The sequence below is a fragment of the Rhododendron vialii genome, chromosome 2a (genome assembly GCF_030253575.1).
Source record: "Rhododendron vialii isolate Sample 1 chromosome 2a, ASM3025357v1".
Lineage (NCBI taxonomy): Eukaryota > Viridiplantae > Streptophyta > Magnoliopsida > Ericales > Ericaceae > Rhododendron > Rhododendron vialii.
In genome coordinates, this window is record NC_080558.1 from 6,684,029 (window position 1) to 6,701,554 (window position 17,526).

At 39.3% G+C, this 17,526-nt stretch overlaps 2 protein-coding genes across 2 annotated transcripts in view; both read right to left on the reverse strand.

Annotated features, from left to right (window-relative positions):
- LOC131318029 (sm-like protein LSM5) overlaps positions 1-17,526 on the reverse strand; it is a 57,096-nt gene that overhangs the window by 30,185 nt on the left and 9,385 nt on the right. The gene's annotated exons all lie outside the window — the stretch shown is intronic.
- On the reverse strand, positions 317-16,277 carry LOC131318022 (uncharacterized). Its single transcript, XM_058347798.1, has 13 exons — positions 15,731-16,277; positions 11,707-11,856; positions 9,636-9,806; positions 8,768-8,911; positions 8,002-8,107; positions 7,619-7,767; positions 7,370-7,495; positions 6,472-6,615; positions 4,366-4,453; positions 3,204-3,577; positions 2,666-2,989; positions 1,266-1,496; positions 317-806 (listed from the first exon to the last, which is right to left on the reverse strand). Exons 1-13 carry the CDS (start codon positions 16,007-16,009, stop codon positions 669-671), a joined length of 2,424 nt encoding a protein of 807 aa, XP_058203781.1. The 5' UTR covers positions 16,010-16,277; the 3' UTR covers positions 317-668.

Consider the following 17,526-nt stretch of genomic DNA (forward strand, 5'->3'; position numbering starts at 1 on the left):
CTATGTACTTACTCTAGAGCTAAACATAGCTCAAGGATGTATCAGATCTCCAATTTGTGTAGCAATACGTCCCCAATTTGCGTAGCAGTACGTCTGGGCAAAAGAGAGGGAACAGGAAAAGGATTTAAAAGATATTTGAATTGCACCAACCTACACAAACTTATTCAACTCTTTCATGGGGTGGGCGTATACTACTTCCATCGAACTTGCTGCAAAATCGGTCTGTAAGATAGAATAGTAAAGAAAGTGGGATCGCAAGTGAAGTTCCTTTTGAGAAGATGCGTATTTATGCGTATAATGAGCTTCTCCATGTGAATAAACATAAGAAAGATAACTTAATTCTCTGCAACCAGTGCAACATATACATGTTAGACGTCTATACATCACAGGATCGTTCCCAGCACAAGAAGAAGAGAAGAAAATAAAAGAAAAGGTCCTCATCGGACACTACCTCAGCTTATACAAATTGGCAATGGGAAAACTACATTTTTAATATGTTTTATTTTTCCCTCCCAAAATTTGCATCCATTCAGCCTCCAATAGGCTACAGCTTGTGGACAAATCAGATGGGCATAGAGACAAGGAATTAGGAAAATCATTTGGATGTGAATGATTGGAATATTTGACTACCCAATATATGTACACCTTCATGGATCGTTAAGTAGGAGTCACTGTAAAAATGTATCTCGAATTAAGCGTGCCAGTACTCGGGAAGATAGCCGACTAAGGATCTCAGGGAGCACGTTAACGGAGAGGCTTGGCAATACAGGAAGTAGTTCTTGGACCACCTGAGTAACATCAACAGTCTGCAGACACAATTAAAGAATAAGATGAGAGAGAGAGAGAGAGAGAGAGAGAGAGAGAGAGAGAGAGAGAGAGAGATTCAGTTGTTCCAATTGAAAATAAGGCTAGTTTCGTGCCAGAATTCATATTCCAGAGCTGGAAGATAGGATTGAAATGCACGTAAACTTAATAATTGTGTTAACCTAAGGAATTGTGTTGTGAGTTTCCCCGTTATTTGCAGTTTCAAATCCCAAACACTCGCAGGAACTCATGTTTGGTTACTCTCAGAAAAGTTCAGAAAGACATCAACCAAATTGTCCTACAGCTTCAAAAATGGAACCAAATAATGGGGAAATTTCAATGTACCATGCTCTACTTATTTGATATATGTGGCTATATGTTCTCAATTGTTCTACTTCCTTTCTTTCTATTTTGCTCTTCTTTAAGGTTTCTATTTGTTAACAAACAGAGCTTTTTGATACCTGGTTTGATGATCTCTTTACTGTAGTTCCTGCCGTCAAGAATTCGAGGATTTTCTGAACATTGTTCAATATGACTTTGTCCTCCTCAGTTATGGTAGGTAGAAGAGCTGCGGTCCTAATGGGTCCAAAAGACGGAATCATACTGAAAACTGGGGTAACATTTCCAAGTCCAAGGACTGCCATCACTCTTACCAACTGTTCCCTTGTAACTGCATCAATACCCTTCACAATCTGTTTTACATGTCAAAAGAGGAAGAAAGAAAGGAAGAAGTTAGATTTTCAACATCCCTATTTTGTTCTCTTCGTCCTAAAAAAAAAAACCCATCCACTCAATCCACTCAATCAAGAATATATAATTCTGGTGTCTAAGGCAGAGAGATGCTGTTTTAAGAGAACCTAATTGGAAAGACGAGAACAAAAAGAAAAACCAGAAAACTACTCGGTAGATGGACACAGAGATGGTTGTCATTCCACATCAGTCTGTAGAGTAAACTATTAAGTAATTCATGAATAATGTCACAAAATACAAAAACAACCAACAATAATTAGAGAAACAGCTAAACGTATGTATCGAGTAGGGGAAGGACTGGTAGAAAGAAACCACTGTCAATAGCATAGATAAAATGAGCCTGAAATATTCTTCAGGGTTCTAAGCCTACCATAAACGAACCCTACAAATAGCAGTTCTTACCATTGAACTATGGAAGAATCACATGCCCGACATTATTAGTTGAAACTTGAAAGTAGATCTAAAGGGTCAGTTATCCCTCATGCAACTGTATCATATTGTTAATTTAATTGGAAGTCTTCTGTTCTCAACCATGAACAGGAAGTAGTTAATAATGTGATTTTCTCATTTCCTTTCTTTTAGATTCGTCCTTGCCCAGCTGCTACTCACAACACCAATCGTAATCGGGAAAAAAAAGAATGTTGAACCATGTAAGCTACTACTAGTACCTTGGGCTTAAGCATTTTGGGCCATGTGGCGTGGCTTGTGGATCAAAATCGAAGTATTGGGGCAGTGGTCTGCTTGGGGCGCTATAGATGATATCAGAGCAATCCGTGTACATGACCATGTGGGCCTTGGACTTCGGTTTGATTTGGTTGTTGGTGATTCTAGTGCTGAACCCCTCACGAGGGCACAAGACTATAAAGGTGGGGAGATTGTAACACCCCCGTCCCACATTGGAAGTCCACATGGATGATTTTGGGTATATAACAAACCATGTAAGCTACTACTAGTATCTTGGGCATAAGCATTTTGGGCCATATGGTGTGGCTTGTGAATCAAAATAAAGATACTGGGCTAGTGGTGTGCTTGGGCCATTACATGAACAATCCTAACGGGGATATGTCTTATAGAACAAGTTGCATGAATAACGGATTATTTTCAGAAGTACCTCATCCAAAAGAAATTCTCGAAAAAAGTTTCCCTTCTCTGATAATAGAAATGCCAAGGCTGCTCTTGTTTGAATTGGCTGCTCTTGTTGAGATGCACTAATTGGAAAACCGGGAAATCCATAGCTGCTTTGATTTTGCAGAATGCCAAGCTCAGCCATATCCCCACTCAGTTCCTCACCACCTCCACTTTTGGCTGCAGTTATGAAATTCTCAAAGGCTTGCATGACATCAATGAACCTTTCAGCATCAAATACACCAGATTTTCCGTATATCGTGTAGCGCAAAGCATTCCTTAGGCGTGGTGATTCATCAGTCAGGAGCCTCTAACAAAGGATACAAATAAACTGACGTCAAAAGTTTGGTTCTGTTTAGTTAAGCAAGTTTCCCATAACAGACGATAATATTAGTTAGCGCATTAAGGATAAAATAGTATGAATGCCTGTATTAAGCTATCACGGTGAATGCATCAGAAAGAGCAAATCTAGAACCCATTCTTGTGTGCTTATATATAGTCTCCCAGCTTTAGTATTTCAATACCTGCGCAATGTATGGATAAGCTTCATCTACAATAGCAAAATCAGGATTCCCCACCAAAGCTATGCCTTCCAGCACCCCTATCGCCCTAATTATAAGAGCAAAATACGGAGGTATCCTGAATGGATAGTCAAATGTAATTTGAGCCAAATCGGATGCCAACTCCTGAAAGTTGATATTTTTTGCTCCGCCGCCTTCAAGTGCCTGATCAAATACCTTAGCCAAAACAGGCAAGATGGGTTCCAAATTAACACCTTCGGCAATGAAATCAAGTTTGACGAAATCTTTGACTATAGCTGCATAGTCCCGATGAATAAGATGAGCAATAGCTTCAATCATGCCATATTTCTGATCATCTGTCAGTTTTGTGACTAGGCCTGATACAGCAAAAACATTCATTAGAATGTTCAAGACTGTTCCTCAAGTATCACATTGTATGATGATGATTTTTTTGGAGTAATCAAAGCAGTTACCACCAAATCAAAAAAGTCGTAATCAGGTCTCTAAGTATTTCTAGTCCTGTGACATTTTGCATGGTGTGGCTCACAAGAAATTCTTCAAAACAGTTGAAGTGTCTCTACTTAATTTAGTTCTCTGTTTTTTCTCGTGAACAGTAGGGAAAGCATGTCCCACCCGTTTTTGCATTTGATGTTATCCATCATTTAATGTAAAACACAATTCCTTTCCAAACTGAAATTTGTAAGGGAAAAAAGAGAGAAAGATGATGGTCACCTCACCCAAAAAACTCCCTCGTGCTAATAGACAGTCTCCTTGCCTCCACATCAATAAGACAATTGGTTACATCATCCCTTATATTTGAAGTGTGTGTCTAAATTTCTAGTTGTATCACTCAATAATCTGTTTTCCAACAGTTAGGCTTCAATGGGCTCACTCTTCGGCAACTTGCCTTTGGAAAATCCTGTTCAGCATAGTTTATGGTAATCTCAAATGAAAAACTTTGTGGGAATTGATGGATGGCAAACTGGTAGAGTTTTGCCAGGCTTCTTTTCAGCATAGCTTAAATTCTATAGACTCAAATCTTTTCAAAAACTAGCTTATCCAATCCGTGCATTTACTTAAGAATGAGAAACTACAATCCCAAACAAGCATCAAAGGAGAATGTTAGTGATGCTGCTAAACAAACATTTGCGAAGGAAATTGTTACCAAAATCAAGGATAGCTAGCTTCCCATCTGGAGTGCGGATCATATTCCCAGGATGTGGATCAGCATGGAAGAATCCAGTATCAAGCAACTGTAAATCCAAATGACAATGAGCAAGATAATGGAGGAAACATACGGAAAGCTTTTTCGTACTCGACCCAGAAAAACACAATTACTCAAGAACAGAGCTGGAATTTGCAGCAAGACAGGTAGTGCAAGTTGCAAACCATAGATGCAAAAGGGAACTGTAATGGAAAGACAGACAGCAGAACAACATACTGTATAGTTTTTATGAGCATGGAAGGAGTCGAATATAAGAGATTTTACATTTCGAACTCTCCATTATGTACGTTATGAAGTTATTTTCCCTGGCCTAAGATATATTAGTGTTTTCTTATAAATTAAATAAACTGGTAGATAATGCTAGATAATATTGTTCCACCTAGGCAATTTTTCCCTATATTAGACAAGCATTAGGTGCATCCTCTTTACTAGGGGTGTAAATTTGGACCAGTGGCCTAGAGTACACCCGAGCCCGATGATATTTAGCCTGGCCCTAGGCCCACTCAATCCCAATGGGTAGGGTTTGGGCTAGAGGTTCTGAAGACCGGCCCAGCCCGAAGCCCGACCAGTTGGGCTACCCTATTAGCCCGGCACTAAGCTCAAAAATTTTAGCCTGACAAAATAGTCACTTATTGATGGTGAAGCATGCCTAATTACAAGTCTTTCTCATGACAACCATAATAGTTGCAAAAGGCACATACTGTCATTGTTATACACTTCAGACAATGGATGGTCTAGTTTTAGTCAACAAAGAAGAAATGAAGAAGAAGTTCAAGATCTATGGGATTAGATTTGCTACTTGTTTTGGTTGTCGAGTTAATTTTCACTTCCCTTCAAAGGGATTTCCTTTTTTTTTTTTTTTAAATCTCTAGAGTTTGGAAAGCAGTTTGTTTGTTGTAGTTCCGTTTTCTTCATTTCTCTTCCTTTCTCATGGATGGACTTCTTATCCTCATCTATACCCATTGCACTTCTGCTTAGTTCTTCTAATAATAGGAAAAGTTTCTAATTGCTTGAAAAAAAAATTACTCCGCCACTAACCAAGAAACAGATTCTATCACACAAGTAGTACCCATGACCAGCACACAACATATGGGTAAGGGAACCAAATATGTTTATGACGTGTAGAGTTGAATATTCAGCCAACAAGTAAGTCTATAATATGATTTTGCCTTATTACAAAAAAGGATATAAAGAATTATGTAAACTTTGTCATGCCCCAATATCGTTGCACATAGGAGATGAATTCGATGCTTAGACACATACCCCAGACCAGAGTCCATGTAGCATAGGAATTTTTTAAGAAGTCCACTTTCTCATGTCAGAAGGTAGTAAACAACATAGAGAACGTGGGGTTTGGGGGCGAGGTTCACATAGCTTCCAGCCGGCTCATTCCTGAGTGAGTTTGGTTTTGCCTAACGGCGATGGAGACTTGCGTCCGGCGGTGGTGTGACCGTAGATCTGAGCACTGCTCTTGTGCTTTTTGGGTCTTTCCATGACAGGGTGTGCGGTGGCGATTGTGGCAGCGTATCTTCTGTTATTGGATTCTGTTGGTTTAGGGTTTCGGTCCAATTGGGTTTTCGGGGTGTGGTGGTTCACCAGGGGTTTTGGTGGTTGGAGGCTGTTTCCGTGGCTGGGGTTTTGTATCTGCTGTTGGGCTAGGGTTTAGGTGTTTTTGGGCTTATTTGTATATTTGGGCTTTTAGGCCTTTTGGGTGTTTGGGCTGCATCCCACTTGTGCTTATTGTCTTATTTGGGCTTTTAGGCTTTTTAGGTGTTGGGCTTGTCCCTTGGTTGGCATCTTGCGAATCAAGGATTTGGAGAGGATAGGCAATTGTTGCCTTTCTCCTTGCTCCCTTTAGTCTTTGTTTTCATTTCAAAGATTAATAAAATTTCCTTTTTCGCCGTTCAAACAAACAAAATAAAACAACATAGAGAACAAACAAATATAACTTATATCCAACTTGACTACACAAACACACAAGTAAATATAGACGAGTCAGAAATGTCTATCCCCAGTGGAATTTTAGCTGTTTACTAGATTAATCACCTGCTTTAAGTAGCATATGACTCCAACTTTGACCAGGTCTCCAACATCATCTGCTGTGCTTTGTGAAAGCTTTTCCCCGTCTACCCACTGTGTAGTAAGAACCTTTCTTGAAGTGTATTTAGTATAGGTCTTAGGTACAATTACCTGGGACAAAAATAAATCAGAAGTATCAAAATACATCTTAAAAAGTGACATCTACAATACCCACACTTATTAAACTTGACAGCTAAAAAACAAATGAGAGAAACTACAAAATGGTAAAATGGAATCCTCAAAAACCTTCTATGGGACTCAAAAATGCGAAGGGGTAATTTAGAAATACTTAAAAAGATATGCAATTGATATGTCAAGATTCAAGAGTAGGTTATAATATCTACACGACAATCTACCAAGACCATACTAGTTTCATTTGTCCAACTTTTAGTAGTTCCCTGGGTGGAATCCTTCTAATTGATTCACAAAACAACACCCTTTGGCTTGGTTAAAAATTGTGGCTGACACGCTGAGTTGATGATAAATTCGCAATCAGACAATCATACAGCACAAATGCAGAACCAAACATCCTTGTTGGAACCTTAAATCTTTGGTGTTCTTCACCCCTGGTATTTCCCAACTGAGTCAATCAGGTTGATTGGCAGCAACCCCAAATGCAGTATATTTAAGGGTCCATACAACATGGTGCCAACAGGAAGCAAGTAGCGTGACTTTTAGACTTAGGCGTGTGATCACATGTTTCTTTTGAAACCATGACTAGCTTTCTGATATTTGGCTGTCCGATAAATACCATTAAGCATGCAACTGACAGTATCCGACTTAAAACTCCGCAAAGAGTGAAATTGTCAACACATAAGTTGGATTAAAAAAAATGAAAAAAACTTGTAAAGATACTCAAACCCACCTGTGGAAGGTCTTTCTTCATCATCTCAGCGAAGAATGTTCCATTTTCACCCTCATTAACATAATCAAGCTCCTCAAAGAAACGGGCAGCCCATTCATCCACCAAACCAACAACATCAATAGAAACCTGAATAATAACAGTTTTATGACAGGAAGCATCAGCGAAACTACAGTTTTCCCTTACAAAATGACAAAAAAATCCCTTCGGGACAAAAAATAGACTGCAAGACTTGTGATTTAGGAAAAGTACCTGAGGGAACTTCCGAAGAACCAAGCCCAAGTTCCTTATGACGAACAAATCAACTGTCACTGTCTCGAGGACAAATGGCCTCTGTACTTTTACAGCAACCAAATCCCCATTCTCCTTTAGCCGACCCTTGTACACCTGTCCAAGAGATGCTGCCAAAAAAGTTCACAAGAAAAATATATGTATTAAGCAACAAGGCCAGACATTTTGTGGGTACGTTTAAGGGACAAGTATTTACCAGTGTACAACTCAAGGCTCATGCAGACTCTACTTATGAAATAACAAGCGAACAACCAAATGGTAATTATAATTCACAATTTCAACTGGACATCCCCATGCTCTAAAATAATGTTCACTCAGGTAACAATATCAATTGTGGAGATTACCAGCCGCTATTGGTGAGGAAGTCAGCTCAGAATAGATGTTATACCACGGCTGACCAAGCTCCTCCTCTATAAGAGCCATAGCAACGTCATCTGGATATGAGGGAACCTTCAAAAGTACGAAGAGAGAAACAATAAGTCAACACTGAAAGTAGAAAATTCATGTCGGTTGTTGCAGGTGTCCAAGGTTTACTCTGCAGGGATGAGTCCAAAATGGAACCATAATCATAAAGAGAAAAATTATTCTTGGGATACTTCTTGTGCCCTTTGTTAAAAAATTGAGTCACTACCTCTACATGCAACAAGCTATTATAATGCTCAGTTTATCACTAGCAAACCAAGTTAAAATATTAGAATCCCATCCATGGTACTTCATGCCGCCTCAGTGACTTCAAGAAATAGCAATTAAGAGGCAACCACTTTCCAAATCTTCTAATTTGCACATCCCCATGTCCTATTTATCTCAGAACTTCCTTATCTACTTCCGAGCACCCTTTCGTTCGGCTTCTTGGTCCTTTTCATTTTCAGATACTCGTAACCATCACCAAATTACAAACAGAAGTTCATTACAGAATTAAGATAGAGATGCATTAGGCTATTTGAAGGAGCATTTCCTAACGCGGATAAAAAGAGAGAGCATTTCCTAAGTATAACAGAGCAAGTCCAACCTGATTTTTAGAAAAACAGTGAAACAAATTCAGCGACCTTGCAGTTGAATCATATGTAGTTTTAGTGGATGTTGAATTGTTAAATGAAAGGCCACTCATACCTTGTCGCAGAGCTTTTGCAGCTCAGTCATTGCAGCAGGTGACAGTATATCTGGTCGAATGCTCAATGCTTGCCCAAGTTTTATGTATGCTGGACCCAAAGAGGTGACAATATCCCTAAGCTCAATAGCTCGAGAAACTTCATTCTAGTTACCGGGAAAACGAAATAATAGTCAATACTAATAGACAAGGAACAATGGAGTAGAAAGATGGACATGTACAAAATTTTAACCCCTAACCCCCTAAAGTAGGATAGCTAAGTCAATTTGTCAGTTGCTTGTACCAATGGAATTCAAAAATCCCAGCTTATCTCTCCCGCAGGCAAAAAGGGAACGAAAAACTACGAAGTACATTAACAAGAGTCACTCCCCTAGACCTATATTCCACCCCTCCAACTCCCTGCCAATCTTCTTCAACAATGGAGCCCAAAAGAACTCCACCATACGTTTGTCACCTAAGGATAACCGAAGTACTTAAAAGGCGAATTCTCAATGGAATATCCATACATCGTCTTTCATAAGCAATTGGAGTTTAGTGATCAAATTGACGCTTGTGAATATCCTACCATCCAGATTAATTACAAGGCAGAAATAAATATATTTTGTATTTTGTTCTTCAAAGTCATGAGTAATAGAACAAGACACACCTAACAAATTATTGGTTTATAGAAGTGAATTTCAGAGCGACTTGTAAACAGATGCTCCCAGTAATTTATAAGCTTTCACATGTAGAACAAAAACCCAAGAAAAAACCAAAGAAACTTGCATACTTCTTTTATTCATACCAAAAGCTGGTGCAGACTATTAAAATTATGAGACAGTCAGAAACTCTCCAGTAAGTCCAAATAGCAAGCGTAGGACTGAACATTACCTCTTTAACCTTTTTGTTTATCACATCCCAGGCAAGACGGGAAAGAAAACCTCCAGCAACTGATAGCAACTGTACAATGCGTGTTGCAACAGCACGTGGTCTCTTTCCCCAGTATGCAGATATGCTAGCAGGTTCATACACCAAAGGCAAAAACTCGCTGCTTTCATCAACCTGAAAAAGCACAAAGAAGCAGAAAACACAACCCTCAATAATTAGATGAAAAAGGGAGTTCCAACCCAAGAGCTCCAAATATTTATGAGTCAATGACAACCTATCTAAAACCTTGAGCTTCACGAAATGGATTTTTTTATTGGTAAAATTCCTTGACTGTACTTCTTATGAAATTCTGCAGCCACAGGCTTAGGCTTTCCAGTCTACTTTGCGATACGAAACCAGTGAAGCTCACTGATTACGACAAAACTTTGAAGTTTCATGACATAGTAAGTTACAAATGCAAAGCTCTACTTGGTTAGTTGGTTTACATATAAACTATATACTTCACAAAATTGTGCTTCAAAGTCAAAACTAGCTGATCTGTAGTGACACAAAACTTTTGTCACCTTCAAACCTGGCCTGCATGAATCTTATAGCATGATTAAAACTTGGAGGAAATAGTTGTCATCAATGTAGCACGGACACTTCGTCAGAGCTCGCGTATCGTTGTCTGACACTTTTCGGACACCAATACTCTCCGGACACGCGTCTGACACTCAAATCCAACGTGTCCTCCTTTTTCTCAACGTTTTTTGTTTGGAGACTCCAGGGACACTCCAAAAAATGCTCAGGACACTCTTGGGACACTCACAAGACATGTCGGGGTGTTAAACGAAATGGTTAAGACTCTTGTTAAAGCTTAGAAAAGTCTTTCTTCTTTGTGTACCATATGATAAGTTTATTGATGACTAAGACACACAGATGATGAAAGTGATGAAACGCTATTTGTTGGAATACTTTCGTGAACAATGTGAAGATAAATAAGATTTAAGCTATATATGGTGTTACACATATAGAATTAGAGCTTTTTTATACATATAACTGTATAAACATATATCATTTAAAACGTGTCCCTTAACGTGTCGTGTCTTCCAATTTTTTAACATTGGCGCATGGGAGAGTCCGTGTCGTGTCGCGTGTCCGTGGCGGTGCTACATCATCAAGTCAAGCAAAATTCAACACACACATATTACGTAAACGTCAATCTTTTTGGATCCTAGATCAGTATGTACACTGTTATTTATGGCTGCAGACCAGCAGTTAGCTATTGCAGATTCGAAGTTATCTATACAGGGTTCCTTATTTTCTACTTTCTTATGTTACTGTGGGAGTGTGTTTGGCACAACTTCCACTAATAGCTTATGCTATAGAAATAACTTCAAGCAAAGTTAATTATTTGGAAGCAAGAGAAGGCGCTTTTGGCTTCCGCTTACAGAACAAGAAAGCTGCAACAAATTTCAGACCGTTGAAAATGCAAATTTCAAGCAATTACGTTCAAGCACTGATGAGCTCTATGCGGACCCAATCTTATTATATCAGTCATCTTCTTTCAGCAGAATTGATTAGTCCCACTACCCCATAGATGCACCTACCTATAACCTATACAGGTAAAAGCACACTGAAATCAATCTATCTTCTTTTTCAAAATAAAGACAGGAATTCTAAAATTAATTTAACAAAAATATTAGAGAAATTCATCAAGAATCTAAAAAGTTAACCAAAAGATCTTGAAGCTTGAAGAAAAAACAAGGCTTGCAGAATAATAGACACTACAGCAAAGACTCGCTGGTTGCATAGTAAAGACGGATCATGTTTCTCCTGGAAAGTTTCGATTATTCTCCTTTGCACACTGGATTTTTCAAATTGCTCAAGATGAACTTGTCTATTTAACAGCAAAAATAGCCACGTTTTCCAAAAGCCAACAACTTAAAGTGCATCTAAAAACTTGCAATGTTTCATTTAAACACTCATAGAAACTTGAATTCAATACATATACGTCGTAACAATAAAAAAAACCGAAAGGAAGTGAAAGTTCGCATCAGCTGATACAAATAACCAATCAAAGCAACACACAAACCTCCACAAGGCGAAGCTGAATGTTCTCATCAGCAAACTGGGAATCACTCAAATTCTGACCCCTAAGCCCCCTCATAAGTATTGCCACCTGTTCATTTTCTTCCATCTGTGCTCTCACTCTTTTGATCTCCTTTGAAACATCACCGATTCTCTGCCATTCCAGATCTCAAACCATCAGTACTTCATAGGGCAATCAAATAGAGGTACGACTTAGTTCCCAGTAAGAAAAACTAATTCCAAATGGCACTTTATTTGATTGCAAAGATGCGGTGGGAAAAAGATAAAACAGAAAAACAAAATTTTGGATTTCTAAGAAAAGCCCAGATATTTTGTTGGAAATTGACTAGAATTCCTAAATTGACTAGGATTCCTTTTCCTATTCGGTTTAGGTTTATTTAGTGTTTTCCTATAAATAGGGACCTTGGGGGTTCCTAGGGTTATGGTCTTTTGACCAAGGGCTTAGATATTAGGGTTTTGTTTATGCTCTTAGGGTTCCACCAAGGGTTTGTGTCTCCCTTTTGGGTTCCACCAGAGATTTGTCCCTAGATATCTGTTTGGTGCTTCAATTAGAGTTACGGGTATAGCCGGCTCTTTGTTTCTCTCCCCGTTTATAGTGAATCCTCTTGCTCTTTTCCCCGTGGAGTACGTTCTTGCTTTGTGCTTGAACGGAACCACGTATATCCTTGTGTTCTTGTTTATCGCTTGTTGATTTATTATATTCTCAATTTCGTGTTCGGCACAACAAATTGGTATCAGAGCTCCGGGTTTCAATCCGAGGCTTTTGTTTTCTGTTGCGTATTGTGCAATTGGTGATCGTTTCAATGGCGACTCGTTTCGAAATTGCGAAGTTCGATGGGCAGAGCACTAGCTTCAGTTTATGGCGTATTAAGATGAAGGCTTTGCTTGTTCAACAAGGATTACACAAGACTTTGTTAGGAAAATTGAAGAAGCCTGCTGATATGCAGGATAGTGTGTTTGAGGATCTCGATGCGAAGGCGCTCAGTTCGATTCAGTTGTGTTTAGCCGATGATGTGCTTCGCGAGGTCGGGGAGGAGGATACTACTGCCGGTATTTGGTTGAAGTTGGAAAGCATCTATATGACGAAGTCTCTTACCAACCGGTTGTATTTGAAGCAGCGCCTTTATACGTTTCGTATGAGGGAAGGTACGCCCGTAAAAGACCATCTAGATGAGTTAAATCGAATTATTATGGATTTAAAAAATATTGATGTTGTGATTGATGATGAAGATCAAGCCCTTATTGTGTTATGTTCTTTGCCTGCATCTTATGAGCATTTTGTTACTACCCTACTTTACGGGAGGGATACGATTTCCATGGAGGACGTTAAGTCTAGTTTGTATTCGAAAGAATTGAGGAAAAAAGTATCCGGTGAGGGTGGTGATTTTGATGCTCAGGGTTTGATGGTGCAAGGAAGAACTTCTGAGAGGGATTATGGCAGTAGAGGGGTTTCTGGCTCTCGTTCCACAAATCAGGAAGTAAAGTGTTTTTACTGTAGGAAATATGGGCACATGGTGAGAAATTGTCCTAGGTTGAAAAATAAGGATAATTTTGAAGAGAAGGTTGTTGCTGGTATTGTTGAAGAAGATTCCGACGATTCACTTATGGTTCTTTCTGTGAGTGTCGGTGATGTCTGTTCGAATAACGAATGGATTCTGGACTCCGGATGTTCTTACCACATGTGTCCGAATAAAGATTGGTTCGATACTTATGAATCGGTCAGCTGTGGTACAGTTCTTATGGGGACTAACATGTCCTGTAGAATTGTTGGGATTGGAACAATTAAAGTCAGAATGCATGATGGGTTTGTGAGGACGTTGTTTGGTGTTCGACATATACCAGATTTGAAGAGGAACCTTATCTCTTTGGGTACTCTTGACTCTTTGGGTCGGAAGCATACCGCTGAAGGTGGAGTCTTGAGGGTTTTGAAGGGTGCTCGTGTTTTGATGAAGGGTCGGAAATCGAATAACCTCTATGTGCTTGATGGTAGTACGATTGTGGGTGCTACATCTTTGGGTTCTTCATCGGTGAATTCGAGGTTGACTCAGTGTTGGGTTTTTAACTCTGTGGTAGAGTCGGTAATTAACTCCGTGTGGAGTTTGAGCAGATCTTCGAGTGCATTCGGGAGGGATGCGTTGGGTGGGAGGTGCCCGTTGGAAGATAGAGGCTCAATTTGGAGGCATGTGCGGCTGGGTTTCCTGAGTCGCGTTTACAAGGTCAAGCAGGTGTGCTTGAGCCTTACTCGTTTGTGCCGTTGGTGATGGCCCCGTGGGGGGGCTTTTGGGGGAGATGAGCGATTAAAGGAGAGGATTGCCTATTGTGTTGAATTCGATGGAATTCAAGTCAAGGTGGAGATTTGTTGGAAATTGACTAGAATTCCTAAATTGACTAGGATTCCTTTTCCTATTCGGTTTAGGTTTATTTAGTGTTTTCCTATAAATAGGGACCTTGGGGGTTCCTAGGGTTATGGTCTTTTGACCAAGGGCTTAGATATTAGGGTTTTGTTTATGCTCTTAGGGTTCCACCAAGGGTTTGTGTCTCCCTTTTGGGTTTCACCAGAGATTTGTCCCTAGATATCTGTTTGGTGCTTCAATTAGAGTTACGGGTATAGCCGGCTCTTTGTTTCTCTCCCCGTTTATAGTGAATCCTCTTGCTCTTTTCCCCGTGGAGTACGTTCTTGCTTTGTGCTTGAACGGAACCACGTATATCCTTGTGTTCTTGTTTATCGCTTGTTGATTTATTATATTCTCAATTTCGTGTTCGGCACAACATATTTAGTGGATACAAATCAAATATCTCATAGTAATTATCTACTTGCCTTAAAAAGCTGTATCATGAAGACTATCTACCTCTTTTTGATCAACTGATCTCTGAACAGTACAAGTGAAGTTTCCCACATTGTGTTTAGCGTTTCACAATCATCTTTGTTTTAAACCGCATAAAGAATTATATCGAGTCCCAAAGCTTTTAAAATTGCGTTGTATTGTTCCGCAAATGCACTCTTTTCAATCCGCAAATTGTTTGTAATTAAGTCTGCTAATGCACCCATTTTTAGATTCTGTTTGGATGCACTTCGGAACTGGGTTCGTGAAAAAACTTTCCATTATCTAGTTTTGGCAATAAGAACACTCTACATGCATGTATCCTATTTAAATCTATCGAAACCAATTCTTGAGAATCTTTTGGACATCTTTTCAAGATTTCATGAAAATGAGTTTTCTTTTTAAGTGTTCCGCAGAATTGATTCCAAAAACTGTAACTTATCGTGAGTCCTACTACACTGATCACTAGGGAGGGAGGGAAATCCAAGGGGCATTCAACTGTTCGAAGACAAATTCACTTCAATTCTTTTAGCAGTCAGTTCAGCTTGATAATGTTTCTTTCTATAGCATTGCTGCATGTATTCAAACACCATTATATTTCCTTGCCATTTCCTGCATTTTCCCCGCTACTAAACATTAATTCGACAAAAATAAGAGAATGAACAAGTCACAATACATAGACATATATACATAAAGAGAGTGTATCGGTTATGCACTTAACAGCCCACTCGGTTGTCAATAAGGCGAGAAGAATAAAAAAAACAAAATTCGGCTTTTACACTTTTCAAGGCACTTCAACACAAAGAAATTATATATATATATATATATATATATATCATTTTCCTGCTTTATTGACAGCCCATTGCGTTGTTATGCGTTATTAGCATGTATATATATCCCACCTAAATATAGGACCTTTGGGCATACGCCAAGGTCTCCAACATTATAGTTATACTCAAATCTAGTATAAGAGTTTAATTATAGTATATTGCCGCTGAAAAAGCGAGAAAAATACTAATTTTTAAGTAATGCATTTTGAATTAACGAAATGGTTATCTAAGTTATTTTTATTTATGTTTTCAATACTTGTAAGTATTTTAAATAAATACTAGTTTTTATGTCTTTAAAAGCATCTTATGCAGGAATTTGCACAGAGAGTCGGATACTCAGTTTAGCTTCACTGACCGTGGAAACTCCATTGACCGGCTTCAATGGAGACGAGCTCGGGGATCCATTCACTACTCTCGGCCCTTTCTCGGTGGGTTTGGGCTCGGTGGCGACGGCCCGAACGACGCCGTTCCGCCTCCTCCGAGCCCTAATCGCGGACGGAATTCGACGGCGAGGCGTGGTGATTGTTGTGCTGCTGGAAGAGGAAGAGGAAGAAGAAGAGGAGGAGAGAGAAGAAGTGGTGTGACGGAGAGGGTCGATTCCACCGCAGCAGACGAGCTGGCAAGCTACGTCCATCGGCGGAGTCGAAAAGGGTGCGTGGAGAGAGAAGGAAGTTGAGACGGAAACCGGACAGTACGACTGAAATCAGTGAAATGTAGATGTTTAGAGAGAGAGAGAGAGGGAGGGAGAGAGAGAGAAGAAGAAGTGGAAGTGGACTCGTGAGTTCAGTAGACAGCGGGGAAGGAGGGCTTGGTGGTTGGGGGAACACGTGGCTCCATATGGTGTAAATAAATGTGGACCGGCTTCTCTACAATTGGACTCCAGATTTCAGAGTGACCTCCGTCGTTTTATTGTAGCAATTTATTTTCGCATTCAATGATCCATAATTTAACAAAATTTTTCTAAATAGGTTTTTTTAAAAACTTGAACAGTTTAAAACACTTTTGGGCGGCTATGATCATGCGGACCACACTTTACAGTCCAACAACAGCAGAAGCGAGATTCATAAATGACTTGTCTCACGTAGTGGACTGCACAGCATATAGTCCGGCCATTTCCGACCTCAGTTTGGGTTCAATTCAATGATTGAACTCGTTCATACTGTAGACTTCAATTGAGAAAAAAACCACCCAAAAATTGCCGTTGATCTAATATCGATCAATACTTAATCGATGCACTTTTATCTTGACCAAAATGAGCAAGGCACCTCAGATTACCATTTGAACAATTCATTTTTCTAAAGTTAAATGGGTTACGACCCGGACCAGCCACCCAACCAACATGATTTTTTTACCTGGTTGTTTAATTTTACAAGCTCTACAACATGAACGAGATCATTGAGTTGAACCTCAAATAGAGATGAGCTGTCCCCTAAATAGAGATGAGTGTCCTGTTTGCCTGATTTGCTTATTGTTGTACTTCCAGTAGGAGTTAGGAGCAGCTACCGTTCGTTTTGGGCTTTGGTCGTCCACCCGTTTTTCCTTTTCCATTTTTTCTTGAATACTCTCCACGTTAGTATGTTTGACCTTCGATTTTGTTTTCAATCATTATTCTACGGTTACGAATTCAATTATCGTTATCGCAAATTTTAATAGTTTGTAAAATTTTTGAAAGACACTTTCATACTCGACGTATTTTTATCCCTACATGAAAATGATTTTCTATAAAAACGAACGTACCTCAATAATATGAAGTTGAGACAACATAAACAACGGAGCATTCTTGAATAATAGGTCCGTAGCCCTATTTATCTCGTACAAATTGCAGCATCAACCATTGCTCCACCCTTGAGAAGCATTCTTGCACACTTCACCTGCAATGATATACGATTGATCCAAAAACCACCTGCAATGATATACGATTTATCCATAAAAGTTAAAAGATAAGAATTACTAACTCGTAAATTGCAAAATACTTACAGTAGACCCTGAAATTAATGTGCGAAAAACAACTATGGAAAATCCCTGCCATCTGCAAGAATAGAATCGTTGTTTGCATGGAAAAATCATATGAAACATTTGAGACTAAAATTCAACGAAGGGATTCTCATGAAAAATACTTGTATATATTGATGTAACATTTTACTGATGGAA

Excerpts from the sequence above, each read along its gene's own strand:
- LOC131318022 (XM_058347798.1), bottom strand. The coding sequence starts at position 16,009 with ATGGACGTAGCTTGCCAGCTCGTCTGCTGCGGTGGAATCGACCCTCTC. Across the intron at positions 8,912-9,635 it reads TAAACAAAAAGGTTAAAGAG|AATGAAGTTTCTCGAGCTAT; the intron begins GTAATGTTCAGT and ends CCCGGTAACTAG. Across the intron at positions 7,496-7,618 it reads TTCTTCGGAAGTTCCCTCAG|GTTTCTATTGATGTTGTTGG; the intron begins GTACTTTTCCTA and ends GTTATTATTCAG.